General features: G+C 41.5%; 1 protein-coding gene across 8 annotated transcripts in view; it reads left to right on the top strand.

Annotated features, from left to right (window-relative positions):
• Nucleotides 1-17906, top strand: part of KCNT2 (potassium sodium-activated channel subfamily T member 2) — a 283250-nt gene that overhangs the window by 54255 nt on the left and 211089 nt on the right. For all 8 annotated transcript variants that reach the window (XM_030573508.1, XM_030573507.1, XM_030573506.1 and 5 more), the window contains exon 2: nucleotides 5141-5220. In XM_030573508.1, coding sequence (XP_030429368.1) covers nucleotides 5141-5220 — 80 coding nt within the window. The remainder of the gene's footprint in view (nucleotides 1-5140; nucleotides 5221-17906) is intronic.

Here is a 17906-nt window from a genome sequence, read left to right as displayed (position 1 = left end):
AAGCTTTTGCTATGAACAGGGGAGCGAGAATTTATAGATTTCCTGTTCTGACAAGGTAAAGTGTGATTGTACCAGCAGAATGCCATTCTAAATAGTTATGGACAGGTGGTTTATGGACATTTTCATTAGCAGATTTCAGGTGACTCCAATTACACAGCTGGAATTTCTACTGCAGACAGATTGGCAATACAGATTTATAGTCAATTGAAGGAACCGTGAAGTGCAGAGTACCTTTAAGTGGGTACTTTTCCGCTATACTTTTCTTAGCCTCATGTTAAATGGGCAGCTTGAATTACATTCTGAATCAGTTAGTAGAGTCCAGTGTATACTTGTACTTTGGTTGCACTTAAAAAGCTTCTACTCTTTTGAAGGATTCTACTAACAGGAGAGCTATAGTGTGGTGTCCTGAGAAAGGCAAGAACTTAATTTGTTTATGTGGGAAGAGTATCAATTAGAGTGCCTAGGGAGGTAATGGAATCTCCATCAGTGGAGATTTTTAAGAGCAGGTTAGACAAACACCTGTCAGGCATGGTCTAAATAATACTTAGTCCCGCCATGAGTACAGGTGACTTGACTAGATGACCTCACGAGGTCCCTTCCTGTCCTATGATTCTATAATCACGTATCTGGGAAAACAGGAGATTGGATCAAAAGTCATACTAAGTAAGACTCGTTCTTGAACTTACAAAGCCAGGGTTTCCATGGAGCATTTGAGATCTGTGACATAGATAGCAATAGGAGAGATTAATTGAATGGCATCTTAAGTGGCTCTTCTTTTGCATACTTTATATGCCTGTAAAACAGACTTAGGTTTTGGGGTGGATAATCAGCTAAACATGAGCTCCTAGTGTGATGCTATGATCAAAAGGGCAAATGAGATCCTTGGATGCATAAACAGGAGAATCTTAAGTAGGAGTACAGAGGTTATTTTATCTCTGTATTTGGCACGGGTGCAACTGCTGCTGGAATACTGTGTCCAGTTCTGATGTCCACAACCCAAGGAGGAGGTTGAAATATTGAAGAGGATTCAGAAAAGAGCTACGAGAATGATTAGGAAACATGCCTTTTAGTTATTGAGCCCCTTGATTCTATCTATTTAGATTAATAAATAGAAAGTTGGGAGTAGCTTGAATGGTCTATAAGTACCTACATCTGGAACAAGTATTTGATAATGGGCTCTTCAATCTAGCAGAGAAAGGTATAACACGAGCCAATGGCTGGAAGCTGAAGTCATCCCAGTCTGAATTTGTCTAATTTTTAAAATCAAGATTAGTTGTTTTTCTAAAAGATATGCTTTGGGAAAGTCCTGCTACCTGTGGTTAGACTGGATGATCACAATGGTCCCTTCTGGCCTTGGAATTAATCCATCTCTAACCAAAAGAAATAGCACTCTACCATCTCCTTAGATTACTTTCTGATAAGGAGAGCAAAGAACTATGATTTCTCTCTCACTTTCTATCAAGAACAGAAAAAAGCGAGAGATTAAAAATTGGGTGGTATTATTTACTTGTGAGTATAGTACAGAAAAGATACATTCCAGAGGTCAGTAGGTTTACAAGTTGTGTGTACATATTATGTTATCATCATTTGATCTGAATACATTCATTTTTGATAAAGTCACACCACCAGGCACAAACATGTCTTAGAAAAATGTTCTACTGCTATATAAATGCACAAGATTTACAAAAAATGCACCATATGAGCCTCATTCATTCATTTAAAACTCCCTTAGCAACTATACTTAATAGTCTGAGCCTATTAACATCTACAGTAAACTCCATTATGCACTATGTCAAAGAAAAAAATATTAACTAAGTGATTTGATTCTCATTTTAAAAAGGCAAACAGCTATAAAATGAATAGCAATGACTCCTGTAATAATCAGGCTTCTTATGCTAAGCAGGTTCAGTATGACAGTGCTTGAATAGATTTCTAGGGAAAAGCCAGGTGCTAAAAAGTTTTGTTGGTGATTTAGAAGGTGCTATACTTCCTTTGATAGTGTCGAAGCAATATGCCAGCATGAATTGCAAGACTGGGTCATTCTTGTTTTCTGATGTGCTCTTCCGGAAAAGTATGCCTTTCTTGTCACAGGTATTTACTATCTGACGAAGTTAACTAGAGCAGATAATACCAGGCAAGAAAGAGTAAACTCAGGAGAGACTGCAGTGATTGTAAGAGGCATGGACTAAAGCTGTAGATTCTCTCTCTAATATTAAGCATTTCAGTATTGTAGATGATTGCTCCCATTCCTTACCTCCAACCATTCATTCTCCAGTTGTACTTCTCAGAGTTAAAATGATATATTAAGTACTAACATGTAATATTGGTATCTCTTAATATGAAATAAGAGGAATGCCACACAAATTTAAGCAGACAGTTCTCTCCTCAAATTCTGAAGAGACAAGAAATGCAGAGCTAAGGATGAAACTCCACCCCAATGTTTCTGCCCTAAATGACACAAATGGGCTTCTCCCCAAACCATTCATTCTGTCTTAAAATTATTTTATATAATCTAGTTAATGCCAGACCAAAGGCTCTCTCTCTGGAAGTCTGTGCTACTGTTTTTCTGTTGTAGGCTTAAGTCAAAGTTAACAAAAAGAGTATTAGATGCATTGTATATGTATAATATCTCTATCTATCTATTAAATTTAATTACAGCTTCTGCAAATGTAGAATTCACTTGTAGTTTTCATTTCAGTTAAAAAAAGAGAGAGTTGAATGTACAAGTGAGCTGCATTTGTAATCCATTTTGCCATGGAAACCACCACACTGTGGAATCCCAATCTGCTTGTGAGCAGTAGTTGCTAAGGAAAGGGAAGGAGAATTAGGCAGCTGCTGACAGGCTATCAGAGAGACTCAATGCCAGTTGATAGAAAAGTGATTAGCCTCCATATTCTCTTTCCTCATTATTATATCACTGCTTACTTTTAGCATGTATTGTTTCATGGTAAGTGACTACTGTAATTTTCTTTCCAAAAAGATGTGAGATTAGTTTAAACCATGTCAAGAGATCAGTAACACAGTGTTCCTGTTTAAATGGAAGTACCTCATCTAATAGCTTATATTGCTTTATTTACTTACCTGAAAAAAACTTACTGAAGATTGTATATTTTGCATAACAGCAACCAAGTGATAAGTGTCTCCTGTTAAAAATGTAACAGCAGTAATGAAGATAAGCACTTTGTTATTAAAAAGTAATGTAATCTCTCTCTAGTCCCCCAACTAAGCAACTGGCATGTTTTTCCCAGGGTTACTAAAAAGGTGGCACCATCAGAATGCTGAGGCCTATACAGATAACACTGTTGTTCATAGTCTTACCTGGGGAGACCATCTGCAGCACTGAGAGGCAAGGTTAAAGACCCTTCAAGATGCAGTTCTTAGGACCAGCCCCACAACATGTAACCAGTTGTGACCGAGGTACCCAATTTGGGGTATGTATGGTGCAGCCTCATGAAACTAGTAATTGACAAGGCACAGACCCTAATACCATGCATGCCTAATTCCCTGGAAGAAGAGGCAAATGAGGTATTTTATCAGCCTGGCAATTTATTACTGGAGGTTTAGCCTCAGTTTTGCCTCAGTCTCAGCCTGCCTTAAAGACCTAATTAAAGGTTAACCACCCAAGGAAGATCTGGTGGGACTGGAACAGGGAGGAAGCTTTTAATGAACTGAAAGCACAACTATGCCGGGCACCTGTGCTCTTCGGCCCTGATTTTTCTTGTGAATTCATACTGCACATAGATGCCTCAGATGTCTGCCTAAGTGCCATGCTCTCAGAAGATGCTGAAGAAGACCACCGCCCAATCATATACTTGACTAGGAAGGTATTCCTTAGAGAAAAGGCCTACTCAATTACTGAAAAGGAGGCACTAGGGATCGAATTGGCCACGGATTCTCTCAGGTATTACCTGCTAGGTAGCCCCTTCTCCTTGATCACAGATCATGCTCCCCTCTACTGGCTTCATACCATGAACGATATGAATCCATGTGTAATGCGATGGTACCTGGTGCTACAACCCCATAGTTTCAGAGTGTAACACCAGACAGGAAAGGACCGTGTTAATGCCAATTTTTTTTTCCCCACGGAAAATCAGAGATGGAGATTATCTATCCCAGGACAGCAAGGGTGAGGTTGTGAGGGGCAATTTCCTCGGTCTCAGAGAGGCGGCAGCATATGAGCCCTTCTGGGCTCAGCCAGCACTAATGAGATACATCTGAGAGACTTGATGTGCCTGGAGGGAGGAAGCTTAAAAAGGGAAAGCCTTCCCCAGGAAGTAGGGGTGACCAGGGAGAAAATTGCTATTCCTGAGAGACCACTGGCCATGTGGACAGACAACCAAGAGGAAGACAAGCAGGGGTGACCAAAAGGAGGGGCTGGAAGCAGACCCTACCCCTGATTAAGGACAGTATAGCTGCAGATAAGCCAAACCCCAAAGGAGAGACTGAAAAACTGCCTAAGAGACTGATCACCTTTGCCTTTTTCTTTTACTCTGATTCTCCCTCTCCCAGGGGAAGGAGAGGGAAAAGGGCCTTTTTAAAAAAATTCCTTATGTGCCATAAAAAAAGAGGAAGGACTCTGTAAGCAGCTCAAATTATGGTTTAGAGGGGACAGGGTGTGGATGAGGCACCCACTATAAGATAATTGAAAGATGTAAACACTGAGAAAGAAATGAGAAGGAATTACTGAAAGCAATAATAGTAAACAACAGTAATGGAATTAAACTAAGAAAAAGAGAAGTTTATATTAAATATTATGGAAGACTTCCTGACAGAGATCTTTCAGACTGCAGAATAGTCTTTCAAAGGAAGTATTAAACTCTAGTGTTTATGATTTTAAAAGCACTAACAGGCCAAACACTATGCTCAGTAGTACAGAGAACAAATCCTGCATTTACAGAGGATAGATGAGATGACATAAGGTCTTTTTAGCATTTAACTTCTAATTGTTTTAATCAATATGTTCCAAGTGTTTAAATGTGTGTTTTACTTAAAATTCTTAATATGTTCCTCTAATTTTATGCTAAGAAGAGATGTTAAGAGGAATCACATGAAAATGCTGATATTTTGTGGTGCAAGTGTACATATATATATCATTTAATAGATGGACTGTTTAATTGAAATACTCTATTTTCTGTTTCAGGGTACAAGTTGAATTTTATATGAATGAAAATACATTTAAAGAGAGACTGAAGCTATTTTTCATCAAAAATCAAAGATCAAGTAAGCAGTTTTGATTAATTTCTGTTACATGCATTTGTTAAATATAGGAGATGTAATTTTGGCCCCATTAGAGTCAATATCAGGAGTTCCACTGACTTCAATGGGGCCAAGATTTCATCCATAGGAGATTAGCAGATTCTGTTTTTAACAGAATTTCCATGATGAAGTCTCAAAACACATTAGCAATTTAGTATTGTTGTTTTTTCTTTTTCATTTTGTTGGGGACAACTATTTATTGACTGGGTTTTATTTTTGCAATGTCTTCAGATGGACTAGTTTCCATGGATCTGACATGTCAGTGTATTTGAATGGGTCATCACATAGCTTTCTGAAGGAGAAGAAAAATTCCAGAGGCATGTGGGCTTCCAACCTGTTTTATTTTATCAAATTCCTCTCAAATTAATTTCAAACTCTATCTGGGCTGCAACAAGTAATTTAGAAAGGTGACCAGCCGAAAGAGCATCTCGGCTTCTAAGGCATTTCTGAACATGTGGACATGTATTTCAGATACAAACAAATGTTAGTTGCCTTGTAATCTTTTTCTTCAGCCCTGATTTAGCCGGCTATCCACATTCACCAAAGCACATTAACTGCTTTGCTGAATGGGACCTAGGTGATTTTTCACTCAGAATGTCACATTTAAAACTAACAGTGATCTTTTCCCTGCTTTTAAAATTAACTAACACCAAATGTGCACTGGGGAGAAATTCACCCCATGCAAAGAGCTTCCATCATGCTGTATCCATAACTAACTTACGGCCTGTATGAAAGCTCAAATTCAACCAGGAGATGGAGGCCAGTGCAAGACTCCCCCCACTACCTAGAGTGATTGCAGGTAGGGTGACCAGCTGTCCTGATTTTCAGTTTTTTTTTTATATAGATGCCTATTACCCCTCACCCTGATTTTTCACACTTGCTGTCTGGTCACACTAATTGCAGGAGGAAACTGTGGCCAGAAGAGCTATGTAAGATGCAGTCCATACATGTTGTGGCAAGAGTCTCCAAACCAGACCTGCTTAGGCCATCAGACCATATGAGGGCAGGGGACTGGACTCGATGACCTCTCGAGGTCCCTTCCAGTCCTAGAGTCTATGAGTCTATGAGTCTATCACAGAAAGCCACAATGGGCAGGGACTATGACATTTACCTTTACATTCATCCAGTCATTCCCAAATCCCATGCAACAGTCTGAATGAAATAAAATCTGATGTGTGTACCTTAACTGTGAGAAAGGCAACTGCACACGCTGGCCCCATGTGTTAGCATTGTTGATGTCACTACCTTTTGCCCTCTATCCATATAGAGCCAGATTACAGTGGCTTTATGCAGGTGGGAGAATATATTTTACCCTAAGTACAGCTCAGGTGGGTGCAGGGCTTGGTACAGATAAAAAAATATTTTCACCCTTGCATTATGCAGAGAAGGGGTAAGTGGACAGATTTTTAAAGAGAGACACAAGGTGGTTGAGGTAATAACTTTTTATTGGACTAACTTCTGTTGGTGAAAGAGAGAAGCGTTCAAGCTACACTGAGTAATTTTCCAAGACTTAAAGAGCTCAGAGAGTCACTGCAAAATACAAGATGGAACAGATTGTTTAGCATAACAGACACATTTAAAATGAAGTGGTCCCTTAGAATATGTGTTAACGTCCTCATGCTAAACAATCTGTTCCACTTTATAATTAGCTGTGACATTCTGAGTACCTTTCTCAGACCTGGAGAAGAACTCAATGTAGCTCGAAAGCTTGTCTCTTTCATCAACAGAAGTTGGTCCAATAAAAAGATATTACCTCATCCACTTTGTCTCGCTAATATCCTGGGACAACACTGCTACACCACCACTGCAAACAGATTTTCAAAAGCTTTCAGTGGTAGCTGTGTTAGTCTGTACCAGCAAAAAAAAAAAAGGAAGAGGAGTCCTTGTGGCACCTTAGGCCAGGTCTACAGTACGCGTTTAAACCGATTTTAGCAGCGTTAAACCAATTTAACGCTGTACCTGTCCACACTACGAGGCCCTTTATATCGATATAAAGAGCTCTTTAAATCGGTTTCTGTACTCCTCCCCGACGAGAGGAGTAGCGCTAAGATCGGTATTACCATATCGGATTAGGGTTAGTGTGGCCGCAAATCGACGGTATTGGCCTCCGGGCGGTATCCCACAGTGCACCACTGTGACCGCTTGACAGCAATCTCAGCTCGGATGCAGTGGCCAGGTAAACAGGAAAAGCCCCGCAAAATTTTGATTTTCATTTCCAGTTTGCCCAGCGTGGAGCTCTGATCAGCACGGGTGGCAATGCAGTCCCAAATCCAAAAAGAGCTCCGGCATGGACCGTACGGGAGATACTGAATCTGATTGCTGTATGGGGAGACAAATCTGTTCTAAAAAACTCCATTACAGAAGACGAAATGCCAGAGTGTTTGAAAAAAAAATCTACAGGCTACACAGTGCTGCGTGACAAGTGTAACGGGAAGCCAGAGACTCAAATAGACGCTCATGGAGGGAAGGAGGGGGTACTGAGGACTCCAGCTCTCCCAGAGTCCCCAGCAGTCTCCGAAAAGTATTTGCGTTCTTGGCTGAGCTCCCATTGCCTGTAGGTTCAAACACATTGTCAGGCATGGTTCAGGGAATAGCTCGTCAATTTACCCCCCACACACACACACGTGAAAGAAAAGGGAAAGAAATCATTTACTGACTTCTTTCAATGTCACCCTATGTCTACTGAATGCTGCTGGTAGATGCGATGCTGCAGCAGTGAAGAGCAGTATCTGCTCATCTCCCCTCTCCGGTGGCAGACGGTGCAGTAGGACTGGTAACCGTCCTTCTTACCAACCCGTGAGTGCTCCTGGCTGGCTTCAGGTGAGGCTGGTCGGGGGCGCCTGGGTGAAAATTGGAATGACTCCCAGTCATTTCCAGTAGATGGTAAAAAACGGCTGGTAACCATCTTCATCATAGCAACTGGGGGCTGAGCTTCAATCAGCCCCCTCCCTTTCATGTGAAAAGAAAAGATTCTGTACTGCCTGGACTATCATAGCAGTGGGATGCAGGGCTCCTCTCCCCCACACTGCTTTATATCCTGCCTGGACTATCATAGCACCGGGAGGCTGCCTCCCCCTCATTTTATGTCACTAAAAACTCAGTATTTCTTATTCCTGCATTCTTTATTACTTCATGACACAAATGGGGGGGGACACTGCCACGGTAGCCCAGGAAGGTTGGGGGAGAAGGGAAGCAACGGGTGGGGTTGTTGCAGGGGCACCCCCCGTGAATGGCATGTAGCTCATAATTTCTGCGGGATCTGACACAAAGCAGCTGTACTCTCTGATACACTGCTTCTCAAGTACATTTGCCCCATATTCTAGGCAGGACTGACTCTATTTTTAGAAACCATAAAAGAGGGATTGACTCGGGGAGTCATTCCCAGGTTTGCTTTTGCGCCCCCGGCCGATCTCAGCCAGGGGCACCCATGATAGCAGCAGACAGCACAGAAGGACAGATAACCGTCATCTCATTGCCAAATTACACTGGCAGCAGACGGTACAGAACGACTGGTAACCACCTCTGCTATCATGCAAAAGCAAATGAATGCTGCTGTGTAGTGCTGGAGTATCGCCTCTCTCCGCGGCATCCCGTACACATACGGTGACTGTAAAAAAAAAAAGCAGAACGGGCTCCATGGTTGCCGTGCTATGGCGTCTGCCAGGGCAATCCAGGGAAAAAGGGCATGAAATGATTGTCTGTTGTTGCTTTCCCGGAGAAAGGAATGACTGACGACATTTACCCAGAACCACCCACTACAATGATTTTTGCCCTATCAGCCACTGGGCTCTCAACCCAGAATTCTAAGGGGCGGGGGAGACTGCTGGAACTATGGGATAGCTATGGAATAGCTACCCACAGTGCAATGCTCCGGAAATCGACGCTAGCCTCGGACCATGGACGCACACCACCGAATTAATGTGCTTAGTGTGGCCGTGTGCACTCGACTTTATACAATCTGTTTTATAAAACCGGTTTATGTAAAATCGGAATAATCCCGTAGTGTAGACGTACCCTTAGAGATTAACAAATTTATTTGAGCATAAGCTTTTGTGGGCTAGAACCCCCTTCATCACATGTATGAAGTAAAAAATACAGGAGCAGGAATAAATACAAGAAAGAATGGGGGTGCTTTACCAAGTATTAGGTCAGTCTAATGAGATAAATCAATTTACAGCAAGATACCAAGATTTTTAAAAGGTATTTAGGTAGGTAATGATGCAGATAAGAACCTAGTGGGATTTCCAAGAGTGAGTAGGTACCTGTATCTATTGGGTTTCTGGGAAGTGGGTGGGGCGGGACACGAGGGTGAGGAAGTAGAGGGTGCGGAGCATGAGCATGTAGAGTTGTTTCCGTGGCGCGGTTTGAAAATGGACCGGCTGCAGATCGTGCAGCTTGCTTGCGGAGAAGGGGCAGGGGGACCAGTCGGGTCTACGTGGATGGGGCCCGATGAAAAGGTCCGGAGGGCTTGGGGTGGGGGGTGGGCGGGGCGTGCCCTCCTGCAGGACCCGGTTGAGGTAGGCCCGAGCAGTGGGCGGCAAAGCGAGTAGGTACCTGTAGTGAGGTGCTTGCCCTGATCCTGCCCTGAAGGATTTAAAATAGCCCTGGGAAAGGTCTGTGGCAAGGGAAAGCAGCTAATAGGCTGATTGGGGAAGCAGTCACAGCTGGGCCACGCTCCAATCAGGCCTCATCTGGCCCTATACAAGAGGCTGGGAGCCAGGCACTCAGCACTCTCTTTTGTCTTTGGAGAGGGAGAGACTTGGCTGTTGGGGAGTGTTCCAAGGTACCTGAGGTGGAGCAGGGCTGGGGGAAGGCTAGAGGAGCTGGGGAGCTCTGATCTGGAACCCTCTCAGGCTGCCAGCCTAGTCTAAGGCCAAATAGCTACTAGTGTTGCAGGGGGCAGCCCATGGGTAGGCAGAGGCAGCAGGTCCAAACCTCCCTTGCCAGTGATGAGTGGCTTATACACTGCAGTCTGCCCCAGGGAATGGGTCTAGTTGATGACTGGCAGTAGCCTTATACTGCGGCAAGGGGGGGATAGTGAGTAGGAAAACCCTGAGACTGAGGGGTTACTGCCAGAGGGGCAGCACCCCAGAGAAAAGGGCACTGGGGTCCTGGGAGGGACATGAGGGGCCAATGGTAAGGAGGATCACTGGTCTGCAGAGGGCACTCCAGAAGCTAGATGAGCTAATTCCTGACAGAGACCAGCAGGAGGCACCGCAGGGATGAGTCCACACGCTTACACGACTGAATTCCATTGAAATCAAAACTGAAAATTATCAGTAAATGGAGCAAATTCAGCATGTGTGAACTCAGACTCCATATTAGGAATACCGTTGTGATTAGTGCAGCTCTGAAAAAGAGACCTAAAGACTTCAGACTTGGATGTCTAAATCCCTTTTTCCCACTCCCAAGCACCACATAACCACTGTTTTCTCACACCCACCCATCCATGTTTCTAAACTCTTTTGTGTTCTTTATTTTTAACCTTATGCTGTTTGCAACTATTCCCAATTTAGTAATTCCACATTCAAGTGAACCCCCAAACTCAATTCACTGCCATTTATGGTTACTTTCCTTTGTTTTTTTGGTCAGTCAGTTTCAAATCAATGCTACTTTGGTGACAGACAAGCACATTTTGTTTCATTTTACATGTAAGATCTCATATGACACCGCATAAAATGCATATATATATAATATGAGAGAGAGAGAGATACACACACACACAGACATTAAACTATGGAGGATTTGAGGAGACCATATGGTCCCCTTGTCCAGACATGTCCTACTCCCTTGCTCAAACTGTTCTTGTGTTGAAGGAAGGGAGAATGTGTGGACACAGAGGGTCAAGTGGCCTCACAGGAGCTTGAGTCGTTTTGCATAGCATTAATAAAGTAAATGCAGAGAATTCTAAATGTACTGCTATATCCAGTAAGTAATCAGATGACGAGCGTGATTTAGGAATTACTTAAATATGCATGCTTAAAGATATGCATGAGAATGTGAGAGAAACCAAATCATATTACAAGTTCTGTTGAGATCTGCACACTTGAATGTACAAATTAAAATATCTAAATGATATTACTAAAACTTGGTGACATGCTTTCGTACTCTTACTCACACTCAATAGAGCTCTACTTGACTAAAGTGGGAATACTCATGGTGTAAATTACTATTCAACATGAATAAGGCCCATCATTAGGTCAAAGTACAAACATTCCAACAAGAAGTATTGTATGAAAAATTCTTAAAGTACTTCAGAACAATCATGTTACCATGCAAAATAGACAGTAACTCTTCTGTATACCTTGAGTCAGTGAATAAAAATAGTATTTAACATATATGTAAGACTATATTTGCGCTCAGATCAATCAAAACTGGACATTTCTGTATAGCAGAAATATTTTCTGAACCTACAGCCCTGAAGCAGTAATTTCAACATCTACATCTCAATCAATCTTCAGTATTGCTTTTAAATCTGTGAAATCTTCTCAGCACACATTGAAGTCAGTGTAAGCTTCTCTAATGCACACAGCTCATGTCAAAACTATCTGCTTTTTTGCTTGTGTAGCAATGCTGCAGAAACATTCCTACATATTTAGTGGACATGGCATACTTACCAGTTATGTACATAGCCTTTTGGGTACGGGCAAATGAACCTATTTGGTATTCAATTCAATTCACAGATCAAGACAGTTTTCATTATCCTGACACTTACCAAATTTATGTTTCTGGCAGCTAATTGGAAGTCTACAAACTAGTTAAATTAAGCATCAGATTCCAGAAAATTGGGAATATAGGTATGAAAAAATAGACATGTTGAAAGTGGAACTTGCACTAATATTAGGGATCCAGGAAACTGGGCTCACTTAGGGCAATAGAGAATGTTTCTTTGTTCCGTGTATATGTAGTCCTTTTTATATAAGAAGAGGTTATATGTATGTAACAAAATCTCCTATACTCCCTTGATTGTATGTTAACTAGTCTCTGGGCATGTTGCAAAGAAGGAATTGCTTTGCCCGTACACTGTTGTGATAATGATAGATTGCCATATTTAAAGTGTTACTGATAGGGGATTTATTGGATTATTTTAATCCTCCATTCCCTTCACTGCCCTGCCCCCCCATTTCTTTGTTTCAGTTGTCCTGCTCGCAAGCTTCTGCTTGCATGTTTGATTACATTGTTGAAGCCAATTCTCATGTTAATGCATCACTATATTTCCACATGATTAATATTGTTAGACACCTATGAACCTGGCTCGTCAATTGCTTCCTTAATCATTTATTTTCCTACTCACTAGAGCAGGAAGGAAATTCTATATATATATTTGCAAAAATAAACACATTTGGATCGACTGAAACATTTTGTGAATTCCTGTTGATTTTGGCAAGTTGTTTTGGTTTGACAAAGTTATCAGTCCAGTGATATGGAAAACCACAGAAAGTACAAGAGTTAATGTGATTAGCTAAACTCTCTTACCAAGACATGTGGGGGTCTGTTTTTATCCAAATCCTCCCCAACGAAACAGCCCTATGGCAGAAACACAGCAAACCCTAATCACTTGTACTGATGTATTTTGGTGGGTAAGACTAGTATCCTGCTACTCATTCTAACAGTTCTGGTGGCACATTTGCTATTCCATTTGGTGTTTCAGGGAGCTGCAAAGGATGGTTTCTCTATTCCCCCACCACCACCACACCATGAGTTTTGAGTGGATTTCAGTGGCAACACAGAACACTCCTGTCATACACTACAGCAAGGGTCATCACAGATGCGGATTTCTGAACGGCTCAGAGAGCACACACAAAATACATCTTTTCCCTCTGAGTAGCTGCCACTAATTTTTAAGACTTCATGGAGTAAGTTTAGCTAGTTCTGGTTCTCTGATTAATTATGTGTGTTTTATGTGACCAATAAATACAGTTCTAAATTTTAAGCATTTCTACACAATACTCAGTTACCCTAATCCAAATGATATACAGTACACATGGCATGATGTGTCAACCATTTCAGAGTTGCCCCAATTTGTCAAATATTTCTGTAAATTGACAAAAATAAAATCATAATATTTCACACAGCTACAAAATTTAGTTATCAATATTTCCACATAGAAAATGCATGCAAGGTTTACAGTAAATACGGCAGAGTGCCAGCCAGCTACATAATGACAAAGAAGTAGTGACACATTGCTGTGACTTGCTTGTACCTGGCAAGTTGAATCAGTATGAGATCACACCCTAAAAAAAGTCTCAGAGAGAGAAAAAACAGATGAAGCTTCAATTCAGGGGGAACGGGGGGCGGAAATGAAATACCCACATCCGGGAAGCTTATTAATGCTATGTTTTGAAGTAAGACCTGAAGCCACCTGCTCTGGAAGTGGCTACACTTAAAAACAGAAATGGGCAAGAGAGTTATGAGAAAGCTCATACCAAACCTGTCACAACAGCCATACTCCAAACTAATTAACCCCTTACCCCAGTGCATGCAATTGAGATGGAAAAATGATGCAGATACAAGTGAAAGATTTAAAGGAATACTTAAAGACAATGCTAAACGAATAAGTCCTGATCCTCAGCTGCAATAAATTGGTATAAACACCATTTAAGTTATTTTACCCCATTTAGAATCTGGCCCGAGGTCTCCAAAATGTCTGTGGAGCATTACAAATTCTGTCACGTTATCATTTGATCCTTCCAAACCTGGGTCACAAGCAATACCAACGCAGCACAATGTGGTAGTCTATACACAAACACTTCTTCTCAATCTCAACACACATTTACTTGTGCCTTTCTTAGGTAACAACAACATTTTATACATTTATGTTGTTTAATGAAATAGATAGATTGTGGACCACAGTTATCAATTTTTTGTTTGTTTGTTTTAAGCCAAAGGGTGATACCATGGTTACAGAGACAATGAAATCATAATCACATCACCTCAAAACGATGAATAATTGGATAAAATAGTGGATGATTGATGTTGCTGAATATAAATGTCAGATACCAGTGTCAAAATAGCATAGATAAAGACATTTTGTGCAAACACGTGCTACTTGACAATCTGTTTAGGAATGAGATAAAAAAGAACTCAAATCCAGTCAGACAAACCATGCTGTGGTACTGACAGCATTTAAAATTGAAATAAAAAAAGTTAACCAGCAAAGAGAAATTTAAGAATAGTAGATTTACAGTGATGTTTGAAGGAACAGAAGGAATGAAAACTAGTAACCCATTTCACATAGAGAAAAGAGATTAAAAATAATTCCACTAAGACATTTAGGACTAGAAAAATATGTTTTAACTAGAAACTCCTGGACATAGTGACACAAATCTTGGCCTAATCCTTTACTACCTTAACATTGGCTAGCCATTTAGACATGTGCAAAGAGTGTAAAACTATACTCAATGAGAACAGTGTTTCACACCCACTTTAAACAGATGACCATCTTTTTGTTCTGTGTTTGTACAGTACTTAGCACAATGGAGTCCTGCTCCATGACTAGAGGTCCTGGGTGCTATGATAATAAAAAAATAATAACAATGTGCTTGACTATTCAAAGTGCAAAGCATTGGAGAACCAGGCCCTCTGTTTAACTATGCCAGCAGTCAATAGCATCAACAAGAGGAGAGACTCAAATACCTAACTATACCAAATGAACTCTGGGATAAGCTTATCTAGGGAATATTTACAAATTATAGACTATCACTCAAGTGTCTTGAAATAGATAAACTTCCAAGTACTGGAAGCAATACTTATTGGTCACACATACAACAACACTCTCACAAAACCTGATCTATTGAAAGAGAAAGTCAGTCAGACAAGAAACCAGTCAACCTTATACATGAAGAATTCCAAAACCAGTAGTTTTAGAGTGGGTATTCAAACACTGTCACCCCACAATACACAAGAAAATAGTTAGACTAAACAATTATTAATGACTACTAAAAAAGGACAGGTGAGAGAAGTAGCATATTTTAGATCTTGGAATGGAGAAACACTGGATTAAACAAGTAGAGTTACCAGCTCAGGTGCTAGTAAAAAAACAGCCCCTGACTCTGTGGTCAGTTGCAAGCCAGGGAGAAGATTCACTTCCAGGAGGAGTACAAGCGGCATTGTTATCCCTTGTGGGATTGCCATAAGAGAATAAGTTCCACCTCAGGCTCCATAGAAACTCTGCAGGAAAACACTGCATAAGAGAGACAATTTAAATCATCATATTTCTGAGAGTCTTAGCTGTGCTCTATCCCTCCCTGCAATAGCCAACTCCATGCTCCTTAGTGGAGTAGGAGATGACAAAGGGCTTGTGCCCTGGTGTGCTTCCTCTGCTTTGCATGCCAGTGAACCCTGCAGCCTGCGTTGTTCCAGAGACAGTGGAGCTGACAGCTCTGTGTAGTGATTTCATGTTTTTTCCACCGACACATTTTCACTCTCCACCCCCAAAAATACCTGAAAGAAACTGGAACAAAGAACAATAACTAGAGGGAGTGTGAGTGACTGCTGGACCCAGACTAGCAGGAGACTAGTCTGTAAAAGGAAGCTTACTGAAACTGGTGAGGTGTTATTTGTATTAAGTTTCTTAGACATAGACTTGTGTCTTCTATTTTATTTTACTTGGTAATTCACTTTGTTCTGTGTTACTACTTGAAACCACTTAAATCCAACTTTCTGTTTTTAATAAAATCACTTTTTACTTATTAACTCAGAGTATGTGCTAATACCAGGGGGTGGGGGAGGGGACGGGCAAACAACTGTGCACCTCTCTCTCTCAGTGTTATAGAGTGCGAACAATTTATGAGTTTACCCTGTACTAAGCTTTATAAGCTTAATACAGGGTAAAATTGATTCATTTGGGTTTAGACTCCATTGGGAATTGGGCATCTGAGTGTTCAATACAAGAACACTTCTGTAAGCTGCTTTCAGTTAAGCCTACAGCTGTTCGGGGACGTGGTTCAGACCCTGGGTCTGGGTTTGCAGCAGGTTAGTGAGTCTGGCTCAAACCAGGGAGGCCACTGAAGTCCTAAGCTGCCAGGGCAGGAAAGCAGGGGCAGGAGTAATCTTGGCACATCAGGTGGCAGCTCCCAGTGGGTTTCTGTGATTCAACCCATCACACAGACCAATGACCAAGTTAGCATTTATTTTCTAAGTTGATTTATGGGAGGCTTAGAAGATTGATTTTTTGGCAATAAGACTGTGAACTCCAAGGCCTGGCTTCTGCAAATGTGCCTGAGCTGATCTTTAAGCATGAACTCTCTCTAGGGGGTTGTTCTAGGTCACATTTGAGATGCATTGCAGAGCAGCATGGGGGAAGTTTACATTGCTACTGTCCACGTGCTCCCAGATAATGTCAGGCACTCTGGTTACCTTTTATAACCAAAATATGACTTCAAATAATGATTAAAAGTTGCTGTATTATCAGTAGGGAAATCAGGATGTGTTCCACACAGAGATTAACATTTACTAAAATAAAAGCACAAAACTGCAGATTGTAGACCTTTGCATTTCATTAACAGAACTAGACAGATGAGGCCAATACAAAAATGCCCTTTAGTTTCTCACCGCACCTAGCATAGTCCTACTTAAGCAGATTTCCCCAAAAGGGTTAGTTCAGATAAGAAGTTCTTCCTTCAGCAACAGTTCAAAAAGAAAAAAAGTAAAACTTACAACACAGCAATGAATACACACATACTCCAGCCAGGACTGGCGCTAGGGGTTTTGCCGCCCCGCATGCTGGTCCCGCAGCTCCAGAGCCACGCGAGGAGCCGACCATCCGCAGGCACGACTGCGGCAGCTCCTCCGGAGCTGCAGAGCACCGGACCCTCCGCAGGCACCACTGCAGCAGCTCCACCGGAGCCGCCTGCCGCCCCCTCCGGCAAACCGGCACCCACCAATTATTCTGGCGCCCTAGGCGATTGCCTAGACTGCCTAAATGGTAGCGCCGGCCCTGACCCCAGCCCTCTCAGCCTCTGGTTATGTCCTCTTTCCTTTCTCCTTGCTCTGGGGAAATGAAGAGTCTGCTGTTAATTAGATTTGATAAGACAGCAGGAGTCTCTAGATAAATGTTGACAAGTCTAATTGCTAGTCACAGCTGTAGGGCTTCTCACTGCTTGGGAACCTAGAGTGGGGTTTTAACCCCCAATTTACCAATGCCAGGTTCCAAAAGGAGTTAATTTAACCTTCATAATATGAATGTATCTCCACAGTTAAAGTAGCAAACAGTGCTCCATTATAAATCCTTATTTTCTCTGTCTCTCATACACAGATTCTAAGATATAGTTAAAGTAGACACTGTTCTGAATTTTTCAGTAATTAAGTATTCTACTTTTTGAAGAGGGGAATAATTTTTAGAAACTTTAACTTAATGTTCAGTTTGAATGCAACTTCCCCCAAAAGCACAAGTTGATGAAATGCATGGGGGCTCCAGCACTGGGCTAGGGGAGAGAGGGAGTTATGCTCAGTAAATAGATTTTGCATTCTTCTCTTAGAAGTATGTATACACACAAGCACACATAGGTATGGAAAAACATAATTGGGCCCTAACAAGGCAAATGTATGACTGGTTCTATTCAGTACAATGGGCCTATTCACGTGCATAAGTGCTAGAAGAATTGGTGTCTTAGCTTACAGTGACAGACGCTAGTTATCCTATGGTTGAC

The sequence above is a fragment of the Gopherus evgoodei genome, chromosome 8 (assembly GCF_007399415.2).
Source record: "Gopherus evgoodei ecotype Sinaloan lineage chromosome 8, rGopEvg1_v1.p, whole genome shotgun sequence".
In the NCBI taxonomy this organism is placed as follows: domain Eukaryota; kingdom Metazoa; phylum Chordata; order Testudines; family Testudinidae; genus Gopherus; species Gopherus evgoodei.
Note: the sequence above shows the minus strand (reverse complement) of the source record. Positions and strands in the feature narration are given on the sequence as shown.